This window comes from Conger conger, chromosome 16 (assembly GCF_963514075.1).
Source record: "Conger conger chromosome 16, fConCon1.1, whole genome shotgun sequence".
NCBI classification, from domain to species: Eukaryota; Metazoa; Chordata; class Actinopteri; order Anguilliformes; family Congridae; genus Conger; species Conger conger.
The window spans coordinates 25,451,724-25,464,020 of NC_083775.1; the positions used below are offsets into that span (position 1 = coordinate 25,451,724).

General features: G+C 45.2%; 1 protein-coding gene across 1 annotated transcript; it reads left to right on the plus strand.

The window, feature by feature from the left end:
- The first annotated feature begins 3,101 nt into the window (after window positions 1-3,101).
- On the plus strand, window positions 3,102-10,626 carry LOC133114450 (cytochrome b-c1 complex subunit 2, mitochondrial). Its single transcript, XM_061223857.1, has 14 exons — window positions 3,102-3,237; window positions 4,709-4,810; window positions 5,199-5,348; window positions 6,291-6,355; window positions 6,697-6,753; window positions 7,245-7,369; window positions 7,455-7,552; window positions 7,742-7,799; window positions 7,996-8,091; window positions 8,279-8,478; window positions 9,093-9,173; window positions 9,658-9,734; window positions 9,861-10,014; window positions 10,336-10,626. Exons 1-14 carry the CDS (start codon window positions 3,205-3,207, stop codon window positions 10,417-10,419), a joined length of 1,380 nt encoding a protein of 459 aa, XP_061079841.1. The 5' UTR covers window positions 3,102-3,204; the 3' UTR covers window positions 10,420-10,626.
- The last annotated feature ends 1,671 nt before the right edge of the window (window positions 10,627-12,297 follow it).

Below are 12,297 nucleotides of genomic sequence, written 5' to 3' on the forward strand. Positions count from 1 at the left end.
CATTAAAACCATTGGAGACGAGGGAAAGAGGGAAAGAGCCTGGTGGGGATATTTACTAGGGCATATAAAGGAAAACTAATCTCCAGAATTTATTCTGCTTTACAATTAGGTGGGATTCTCTACAACATACATAAAACCAAGGTGGGAAAAAGAGGCTAATATACAGATAACTGAAGATGATTGGTTAAACATTTGCAGGACAAAGTCCTCTACCACTAGTTCAGATCCATGGAGGGAATTCACCTGGAAAAACACTGTAAGATTTTTCATAACTCCAAAAATTAAAGTTTACAGACCAATAAACAAGAACACGGACAGTGTTGGAGAAGGTGTGGTAATATGTCTGCTGACCACTTTCACATATTTTGGGAGTGCCCTAAGGTTTCTGCTTATTGGGTAGATGTTGTAACAGTAATCAGATCAATAATCGACAGGCACCTGGATCTTAGTTTCAGCATTATTTATTAAGGAAACATACCAACTTGGTTGAATAAGCAAGACAGATACTTACTACAAATACTATTAGTATGTAGCAAGAAGGCAATACCCAGAAAATGACTAGCGGAAGTCCAATAATTTTGGATTGATAGAGATGGTTGAAGAAATTTATAGCATGGAAAGATTAACATTTTACCTAAGATATGATACTGAGAAAGGTAACAGATATTGGGAAACCTGGAGACGCTACTGGGATCAGATGTGATCTATAAGGACTCTGTAATCTCTGGTGTGTCTCTGAAAAGTATTAGGGATCTTGTGTATTTATGGAGGATCACTTACCCTTTGTGGGCACCCTGTGCTACCGCAGCCCTTTGTTTTTCTCATTTTTCATTTTCATTTCTGAGTGATGTCTGACATTCCACTTGACCGTGGTTGACCCTGTCCGTCGTTTCTTTTGTTTGTGTATGTATTCTGTGAACTTTGTAACCCTTTATAACCCTTTTTTTTCAAGAAAAAAAAATCAAACTCAAGCACTAATGACAACAATGAATATTAAAATAGCACATATGAGAAGGCCAGCTGACCAATGAGTCTCATTCCAGCACAGAGCATTTGTTCTGAGTAGGCCACGTAGAGGCAAACCATAAACATAGCCTATGTGAAAAACAGTAGCAGGTGCGTCTAAAGCATATTTACAGTGCATCCGGAAAGTATTCACAGCGCTTCACTTTTCCCACATTTTGTTATGTTACAGCCTTACTCCAAAATGGAATAAATGCATTTTTTTTCCTCAAAATTCTACACACAACACCCCATAATGACAACATGAAAGAAGTTTTTTTGAAATTTTTGCAAATTTATTAAAAATAAAAAACTAAGAAATCACATGTACATAAGTATTCACAGCCTTTGCCATGAAGCTCAAAATTGAGCTAAGGTGCATCCTGTTTCCACTGATCAACCTTGAGATGTTTCTACAGCTTAATTGGAGTCCACCTGTGGTAAATTCAGTTCATTGGACATGATTTGGAAGGCACACACCTGTCTATATAAGGTCCCACAGTTGACAGTGCATGTCGGAGCACAAACCAAGCATGACGTCAAAAGGAATTGTCTGTAGACCTCCGAGACAGGATTGTCTCGAGGCACAAATCTGGGGAAGGGTACAGAAACATTTCTGCTGCTTTGAAGGTCCCAATGAGCACAGTGGCCTCCATCATCCATAAATGGAAGAAGTTCGGAACCACCAGGACTCTTCCTAGAGCTGGCCGCCCATCTAAACTGAGCAATCGGGGGAGAAGGGCCTTAGTCAGGGAGGTGACAAAGAACCCGATGGTCACTCTGTCAGAGCTCCAGCGTTCCTCTGTGGAGAGAGGAGAACCTTCCAGAAGGACAACCATCTCTGCAGCAATCCACCAATCAGGCCTGTATGGTAGAGTGGCCAGACGGAAGCCACTCCTTAATAAAAGGCACATGGCAGCCCGCCTGGAGTTTGCCAAAAGGCACCTGAAGGACTCTCAGACCATGACAAGCAAAATTCTCTGGTCTGATGAGACAAAGATTGAACTCTTTGGTGTGAATGCCAGGCGTCATGTTTGGAGGAAACCAGGCACGGCTCATCACCTGGCCAATACCATCCTTACAGTGAAGCATGGTGGTGGCAGCATCATGCTGTGGGGATGCTTTTCAGCGGCAGGAACTGGGAGACTAGTCAGGATTGAGGGAAAGATGAATGCAGCAATGTACAGAGACATCCTGGATGAAAACCTGCTCCAGAGCGCTCTTGACCTCAGACTGGGGCGACGGTTCATCTTTCAGCAGGACAACGACCCTAAGCACACAGCCAAGATATCAAAGGAGTGACTTCAGGACAACTCTGTGAATGTCCTTGAGTGGCCCAGCCAGAGCCCAGACTTGAATCCGATTGAACATCTCTGGAGAGATCTGAAAATGGCTGTGCACCGAAGCTCCCCATTCAACCTGATGGAGCTTGAGAGGTGCTGCAAAGAGGAATGGGCGAAACTGCCCAAAGATAGGTGTGCCAAGCTTGTGGCATCATATTCAAAAAGACTTGTGGCTGTAATTGCTGCCAAAGGTGCATCAAAAAAGTATTGAGCAAAGGCTGTGAATACTTATGTACATGTGATTTCTTAGCTTTTTATTTTTAATAAATTAAATTTAATAAAATTTCAAAAAGGCTTCTTTCATGTTGTCATTATGGGGTGTTGTGTGTAAAATTTTGAGGAAAAAAAAGAATTTATTCCATTTTGGAATAAGGCTGTAACATAACAAAATGTGGGAAAAGTGAAGCGCTGTGAATACTTTCCGGATGCACTGTATTTTTAACAATATAACAGCATGTAAAGAGCTAGATGTATAGCCAGGTAATAAACTATTGCATTAGGCCTACTAAGACCACAAACCCATTGGTCGTATTGCATATAAGTAATCTAAAAACTAAGTAAAACGACACAAAGATACTGAGGAGTTTGTAGAAGGTGGTTATCAATTTGTTTAATATTCTCATTGGTCACGAATTGTGTCCCTGCGCAGTTGTCTTCTTGTCGCTGCGCAGTTGTACAATACAGTTTGTAAGTTCCGGTTGCAGTTGAAAAATGAAAGCGTTTCCTGTACTATTATCTTGTTACTGAAGAGAATCGTTGGCGCTGGCGTCGGGCAGAGATTTGAGCGGTGGACGCTGGGTAGGACGTGAAGTCGGCCATGTTTACCTTTTCATAGTGGTTGAAGGAGAGATACCCAGTAATGAAGGGGATCCGAAATTTCAGTCATATATCTGTAAGGCAACTAACACCATTCTCTGATACAAGTGGTTTCTATGTGGCCTCATTTTGTATCTTGCTGTGTAATTACAAGTTATTAGCTAAATAAATATGATTAAATTTAACTCTGGTCTCGCTAAGCTAGCTGCCTTCCCAGCTAGCTAGCCGGTCAACTGGATATAATATTTAGCGTAGCGGGCTAACTTCTTATAAAGGCATAATAAGTAAACAGATTTGTTATGTGTATGTGGCTATCTTGTTATATAGTTCGTTCCAATCGTTCTGGTTATCCGGTTGATGATGGCTGTATCAGGAAGTTTAATTCGGTCAGTAGCATGCAGCGTTAGCCTAGTTTCCATCTCTTTCCAGTGAAGGTCATTGCTTTATTTTCTTTCCTTTTTCAAGTTGTTTGCGTCATTACTGTCAATTGGAAAACAACACACTTAACGTGTTAAAGTGTTGGCAAATGTAAATGGTTCAAACGTTTAACGGTTTGATAAACATGATGTTATGTCGCTAGCTAATTTAGCTAACTAGCTAGCTGCGGTTCATCTCTTGTAATTGCCAGCTAGCTAACTATCCGGCTTACTGTTGACAGTAATGTGTTCCCTTAAGGAAGGCCAACACAAAAGCCAGGGTTAAGGATACTATTTGAAAGTGGGCGTCTGTGGTGATTATTTTCCGTGTTTTCAATAGCTGTCAGCAACTAACAAGCCCTCTTCAAAGCACGTAGCTAACAGGCTCGACAACGTTCGGCTAGCTTTCTCAACACATGTCCGTGCTAGCCTAGCTATCTTGTTGATCCTAGCTGTCTTGTTGAATCTTGTTGTTTTCTTGATTCGAAAGAATCGAAATGTTCACCAGCCTGGGACTCAAGGCTGTAAATTAGAGCTATGCTGTCGTTCGATGTCCCTTTCCATTGTCTTCATATTTTGCCAAATATGGCTGGCTGCCCGCCCTTGATAAGCCACGAATGACAAATAATGTACGTTCACCGCAAAATTATATCGGAATTTGTTTTAGTGATCGTTAATTCACAGATTCCATTTCCGTTTTCATGCACTGCCTGGCAGCAGTTTGAGGGGTCATTTCAGGTCGCCACGGTAACTGCTGTGTATAGCCCAGCTGTGGCTCAGATTTTTGATAACGCATTTGAGTCTTCCGATTCGATTCCTTCTGAGGATTATTATCGTTTTATCCACGCTGAAGGTATACGCTACCCCTTGCACCTTTACAGTAAGGTGTGTGCGTCCTCCAGAAATCCGTTCCGTGTAGAAGTAATGGAAATGTACGACGAGCTACACCACTCAACAATATAAGAGCTGTGAGCTGCACTGGCACTATTTGGCGTTCCGTCTTTGCTGCGGCACAATGCTCGTTTCCAGGGCTCGTTACCTGGAGGAGCCTGTGCGCTTCACAGCGTACGAGTCTTCAGCCATTGAATGCACATGTCAGTGAAGACGTTGACGTGTTTTTCTCTCCTGCAGAAACGGTTCTATGCGGCCCCCCGGAGCAGCAGATCTCTGACAGAGCCGCTAGCCGGCTTAAAGCTCCCCAAAGGGGCTGCACACCCCCACCAAGATGCCCAAGTATGTCTCTGCCTGTCTCACAGAGCCCTCACCCTGCTGTGACTGCACCTCTAATTCATGCTGTTTGTGTGTACACCACTTTGTACTGGGATTACTGATGGTAGATGCTGCACATTTGTGACTGAATGGTGGTAATAACACATCCAGATAAAATATATATTTATGAGCCTTTTGTCATGTAGACTTCACAAAGAAAACTATTGACATGTTCTACATAATGAAGATTATGAGATTTGTTTTGGCGTGTGTTGCCAGTTTCCCTTTTTCCGGTCCACTACCCTCGTACAAATGTTCATGGGAGTGCTTGCAGATGTTAGTACTGTTATACTGTAGAGAGGATGCGTAACCGCCAACGTGTAATATTATGTGTGTGGATTGAACGTTACAGGTGACCAGGCTTCCCAATGGCCTGGTGATTGCGTCCCTGGAGACCTACTCCCCGGCCTCTAAGATCGGCCTGTTTGTGAAAGCGGGAAGTCGTTATGAGACCACGGGAAACGAGGGCGTCACTCACATGCTGCGGCTCGCTGCCAACCTGGTGAGCACCGAGGATAAACCCTCTCTCACAGGCCCTCTCTCACAGGCAGGCCCTCTCTCACAGGCCCTCCCTGTCTCTCATTCTATTCGTCTGTCTCTCTTTATTTCTCTCTCACTCTTAATTCAAATTCTGTCTCTTCTGTTTCGTTCCCCACAAGGCTTTGCTCTATATCAGCACTACTCAGCTCCACGTCTTGCGGGCCGCAGTGTCTACAGGCGTTTGTCTCAACCGGGCGCTACACCACCTGACTTCACGAAGTGCCTTATCTGAACCAAGCAGGTAAAATAATTGGTGAAATCAGGTGGTGTAGCACACGGTGGGAGCAAATTCCTGCTGACACTGCAGCCCGCAGGATGTGGAGTTGAGTAGCGCTGCTTTATATATTGCTGGTTGAACAAGAATTCTTAGTGTCAAGTACTGTGTCTTGCATGTCTGTAAAGCATGTGGTCTCTGAATTCTGAAAGGGTTTAAAGGCCCACTCGCATAGCTTCTTTTTTTTTAGCTTTTCTTCTCACCTTGGAGCTTTCGTTTAGTGTTCCATACTGATTAACGTAAAAAAAAAAAAAAAAAGTATATATATATATATATTTATATTTATATTTATATTTTAAAGTGGGCAAAGTATGCATGCCGACATATGTTTTTGTACAATTATCAGATTTGCTAAATGTTAGCACAGAGAGCTGACTATTGGGCTCTGGGGCACTCTGGTGGCAGGGTTAGGGACTTCTCAAAAAACCTACCTCCCTGCTCTTTGCAAAAGTTTTGTGAGTGTTTTAGATCTTAAAACACCAAGAAGAGAAAGCTGATGCGTGTGGGCCTTTAAGAATTCCATACACTTGTGTGCAATAAGGCAGACTGGGCTCTCGTCCAGTGGTTTAATTTAGCCTCACCCCCAGTCTCTCTTGTTAAATTGTTGCTGTGAATCTGTTTTTGTTCCAGACCACAAAGGGTGCGTCCGCGTTCAAGATCTGTCGGGGTGTGGAGGCCGTGGGGGGCAGCTTGAGGTGAGTCTGTTTAACTGGGTGTGTTTGCATAGCTGTGTGTGTTTTATATAGCTGTGTGTGTTTTGTATAAAGGCGTGCGTTTGCGTAGCTGTGTGTGTTCTATATAAAGGCGTGTGTGTAACTTGGTGTGTTTGCATAGCTGTATTTTTTATACAGGTGTGTGTTTGTGTAACTTGGTTTGTTTGCGTAGCTGTGTGTTTTGTATAAAGGCGTGTGTTTGAGCAGCTGAGTGTGTTTTGTATTAAGGTGTGTGTGTGTTTGTATAACTGTGTTTGCTTGTGTAAGGGTGTGTCTGTTCATTGGTAACATGTATTTGTAACGGTGTATGTTTGTGTCCGCAGTGTGACCTCCTCCAGGGAGAACATGATCTACTCGGTGGACTGTCTGAGAGACCATGTGTGAGTACTGTGACCGGAAGCTGGCCTACTACTTCCTTTATTTTTAAAGCTGCCATGGGAGGGGCTACAGTCACATTTGGGGAAGATGCATATGGTTGCATTTGTGCTCTGGGCAGCAGTTGTAGCATAATGTCCAGGGAACTTTGTTTGTATGTCCACGGCTGTAGGTTTGATTCATGGTGGGAAGACTGAGTTACTCTGCTATTATACCCTTGAGCAAGGTGCTTGGCCAGATTGCTTCAGTAAAAATGTCCAGCTGTTTAAGTGGGTTCATGTAAAGGATATAAGCCGTGTATTGCTCTGGATAAGAGCATCTGCCAACTGCCATTAAATGTAAATGCTCCATTACCAATTAAATGTTCTGCTATGTTTTTTTACATAGCTTTTTTCTTGGTGAGCACATTAAGGAACTTTTGAGTTAAGATTATATGGAGGATGTGCACCGTTGTGGTGCTGCTTTTCCAGTGTTTGTGTGTGCGTGTGTGTTGCAGCGATACCGTCATGGAGTACCTGATTAACGTAACCACAGCCCCCGAGTTCAGGCCTTGGGAGGTGAATGACCTCACGTCGAGGCTGAAGATTGACAAGGCCTTGGCCAGTCAGAATCCACAGATCGGTGAGACCGATGTCCGCTCAACCAACCGTGTGTCAGTCACCCCAGAATTGTCCCACCGGCTAAGTGATCTTTTCTTGAATTGCAGCTGTGTTGGAAATACTGCATGCGGCTGCCTACAAGAATGCCCTGTCCAACTCTTTGTACTGCCCAGACTACATGGTGGGTCATGTGACCTCAGAGCAGGTGAGGACCACACCTTTCACTCTACACCAGTGTTGTCCTGGCAACCCACACTAGCACTGCCATGGCAGTGGGTATAGTGTCTGTTTTCTTACTCTGTCGGTGTTGCCATGGTGGTTCTCTCTCACACCAGCACCCCATAGCAGCAGGTACAGCACACACACTCATCTGTCTCGCTTCTTCTCTCCTTAGCTGCACACCTTTGTCCAGAACAATTTCACCAGTGCGAGGATGGCTTTGGTGGGACTGGGTGAGTTTCATTCAATAACCCTGTGCGTGCGTGCGTGCGTGCGTGCGTGCGTCCGTGCGTGCGTCCGTGCGTCCGTGCGTGCGTCCGTGCGTCCGTGTGTCCGTGTGTTTGCATGTCTACGTGTCTGTGCGTGCGCATGCATCCCCATGCAGATTTGAGCCGCATTACGACTCTTTATTTGTATGCGTTTGCACAGGTGTGGATCACTCCGTGCTCAGGCAAGTGGGGGAGCAGTTTCTAAACGTCCGCAGCGGGACAGGGGTCGCCGGCGCCAAGGCACAGTACCGAGGAGGTAAACGCGCCAACTGTACCGTGGCATCGAGCCTTGTCTGCTAGAGCGCAGTAACAAGGACTCGCCACTAGAGATCAGGAGTGTGCATCGAGCTTGAATGCCGACACTAAAGGAGCGTCATAAGGGCGTACGTAGTCATAATGTGAAATGTAATGGTGTTGACCTTTGACCTCTGACCTTTCTGTAGGGGAAGTGCGGAACCAGAGCAGCGACAGCCTGGTGCACGTGGCACTGGTGAGCGAGGGGGCAGTGTCGGGCTCGGCGGAGGCCAGCGCCTTCAGCCTGCTGCAGCGCGTGCTGGGAGCCGGGCCTCGCGTCAAGCGCGGCTCCAACACCACCAGCAAGCTGAGCCAGGGCATCGCCAAGGCAACGCCCAGCCCCTTCGACGTGAGTGGCCCGGTCATGTGACCGCCGGGACAGTGTCCAGTGTTTACTGTAAAGCCGTGATAAAATGAGTCCAAGGACTTGGATGAAATTCGGTCTCATTTCCGCAGCCATTTTAAGTTTCTGTCTGTCCTGCTTTTGGCTGATTTATGCTTCTGCTACAGTCTCGTACGACGTCGCCACAGAAGAAATGATGCAAATGTGACACTTTTTGATGTTGTGTTGGCGACGGGTGTCCTATGCCTGCAGATTTATAAGGTCGCAGACGCCTGTCAGAAGTGTCGCGCAGCCGTGATTGGATAGCTGAAAAGACGACAATGTTGCCATGGCGAGGATACTTTACTACTAGGCTACTTGTTTTTATGAATGAAGGCCTTTGCACAAACCGCTAGCAAAATGGATGGGTATGAGGAGCAGTAGTGACAAACCACACTGTCTCTGAACTATAAATGCAAAAACGCATAAATGAGCCTGTACAGTGTGCGTCTGTCTGTAACTGAGCGCTGTGAGCTAAAGCCCTGAGCGCTGTGAGCTGAAGCCCTGAGCGCTGAGCGCTGAGCCCCGCAAAGCCTTACCTGACCTCACCTTCTCCTCTCCTCTCCTACCTTCCCCTGTAGGCCTCGGCTTTCAATGCTGACTACTCCGACTCGGGGCTGTTTGGGGTCTACACCATCTCGCAGAGCGACTCGGCTGGAGATGTGAGTTCTGCTGGACACCACACTCTAAATCCTTAAGTCTCTGCTGAGCCTCAGCTGGAGTGGAGTATGCACAGGCAGCAGGGAGAAGTAGGTTATAATAAGTGTTAACAGAGTGGGAGGCCAATATGTGTGAACGGTGTAGTGTAATCTTGAAGGAACTTATAACTCAAAGGCTTAGGGTAGGTCCCAGCTAAGGTGCTGCCGATGTACCCATGATGGAAGTACTTAACCTGAATTGCTTCAGGAAAAATGTCCAGTCGTGTGTGTGTGTGTGTGTGTGTGTGTGTGTGTGTGTGTGTATATATATATATGTATGTATGTATGTATGTATATATATGCAGTGTTTGTAAAAATGAGGTCTGTAGAAGCCACCCTATATAAGACTATCTGCTGAATGTGGAAATTGTAGTGTGCTCGGGCTGTAGAGACTGGTGTAGTTAGCCGGTGGGCGTTACCTGGGTGACAGATGTGCTGGTCTCCGCAGGTGATCCGGGCGGCCGCCGCCCAGGTGGACAGCGTGGCACAGGGAGGCCTCACCCCAACTGACCTCTCCAGGGCCAAGTGAGAACTCACACCTACAACCCCTTTAATTTACCACCCTGTTCCTCACACTGAGCCTTATATAAGGCTTGGCCTTATTCACCTTATGCACATAGCTTAGCACTGAATCAGGTCATGTGACTGCAGGAGCCAGCTGACGGCGGAGTATCTGATGGCTCTGGAGTGCTCAGACACGGCCCTGGAGGTGCTGGGCCTACAAGCACTGCTGGGAGGAGCCTACCAGGCCCCAGAAACTGTAGTCCAGAACATCAACTCTGTCACCGCCGATGATGTCATCAATGTGAGCCCCCGTCTCTGTTGGAGTGCATGATTCTGTGATTCTGGTGACTGTGATCACACAGGGTTGAGGAAATGCACTGCTTCTGTCTGTGCAGGATGCAGAAAGTCTCTGAAACATGTGTGTCTTCAGACCTCAGAGTAACCTTCTCACACCACACTAAAGTACACATAGAGATCCAGCATTATCCACCATTTTCTGGTGGCATATTCTTATACTGTGAAATGCATGAGTTGGATAATGGTTCAGAAGTGACCCACAAATGGAGCAGGTATGAATGTACATTGGGGATTTGTATTCATTTGTTTACCCTCCCTCCACCAGGCTGCGAAAACGTTTGTGGCTGGGAAGAAGACGATGGTATCTAGTGGACATCTGATGAACATGCCCTTCATAGATGAATTGTGAAGAGTGAGGTTTGAATTGGCAAAGAGACATGGTATCCATCGCTGCTGGGTCAACAGATCCACTCACTTCCGGTTCCCATGGCAACTCTGTCTCCAGGAAATGACCGCATTGCCAGCACCAACTACAACTGTTGTTTATCGTCTGGTCTGTGCTAAGTTTCGTCCACTATTGTATATCCAATGTAAATTCATTAAAATCTCTATGGTATTTTTCTGGGTCTGTTTAATTGCGTTACACAATTACACAATCTTACTACTTTGGATCAAATGGTCAAATTTGCTCTGTGTTGTATAGTTTCTCCCATAATTCCCAGACATGTTTCACAGAGGTGATGATGGTAAGTGAAGTTCAGATGAAATTGTGTGGAACTCAACAGCAGCTAGGGATATCACGGCTCATCAACCCAATTTCAGGACATGCGCTCATGAGTGTGAAGAGTGGTGTGACCTCACCAAGGCCTCAAACCTGTGATGACCTGGCAGTGAGACCTGGGGCTCATTCCAATCACTTATTTTATCCTTCCTTCTCTCCTCATTTCATGACTGACATTGATAGAACATTACTGGCCGTTAAATATCCCTTGAAGGAGCTTGGAGGCTCACTTGAGCAAGGAAACAGTTCATCCTTTGCATAAGTATTTTTGGAATTTGTGTCATATTTCCTGCTTAATTTCCTTGCCTTATCCAATAGATGGAGCTAGGAGCAAGACAAAGGAGGCAAAGAACTAAAACTAACTAAAGTGATTTGAAAGAGCTCCTGTTCCTTTACCATCAGACGAGAATACTACCCCAAGTTGAACCACATGGATTCTGTGTTCCCCACAATGTGTCAGGGCGGCCAGTGTAGTGGTTAAGGAACATAACTCGGACCTGCAAGGTCGGTGGTTTGGTCCCTGGTGTAGCCACAATAAGATCCGCACCGCCGTTGGGCCCTTGAGCAAGGCCCTTAACCCTGCATTGCTCCAGGGGAGGATTGTTTCCTGCTTAGTCTATCAACTACGTCACTTTGGATTAGAGCATCTGCCAAATGCCATTGAGGTAAATGTAATGTAATGTGTCATGGAGAATGGGTTCACAATAATCTTTTGTCTGGCTGATATGTCTGACAAGACCTCCAGAGTTACAAACACAAACACATAAACCAACACTCTTGAGTCACCTGGATATTATCATTAACACTGATTCTTGCTTTTGTGTGGCAGCTGAACAGGTGGCTAATTGTGACAGTTTACATTTACATTTACAGTTTAACAGCCATAAATGTATAATTTTGCCCTCAAAAGCACCCTGAGAGCAGGCAGCCTTGTAAAAAGGGTAATCTGACCTTGTAATCTCGCACCTGCATGTTTGCTAATCAATCGGGAGATAACGACAGCAGCCTCGTATACTGAAAAGTCAGCTTTGGCTCCCAGCAGATTTGGTTTTGTGGTGTGGTGTGTTTTAAAGAAATAAATTATACAATAACAAATTACAACTCAGTCCGGGGGGTTTGGTGAAAGGCAATCTTAATTGAAATGGGTCCATTGGAGCAACTCTCAGTTTAGTGGGTAGAACAGAGTTCACTTCACTGTAGTAACATCAAGCAAAACACAGCCATCTGCCCTTGTTGCTGTTGAGGGCAAAAAAATACATTGAGCGGGCAAATGCAGGATAAAGTATTTTCCGACTTAAAACCCTTCCACTTTGTCATATATGAAAATGCAGTCAATGTTCAGGATTTTATATCAGAAACAAATAAAGCATGTAGTTCATAGTTAAGGCTGTTTCACTCGACCCTCCATAACTCAGATACTGATTTTTGTTGTTGTTTGTGAGAGAAAAATTCAGACATCAAAATGTTAAAGGTAATTTTGGACTTCTAACGGTCAACAGAGGAAGA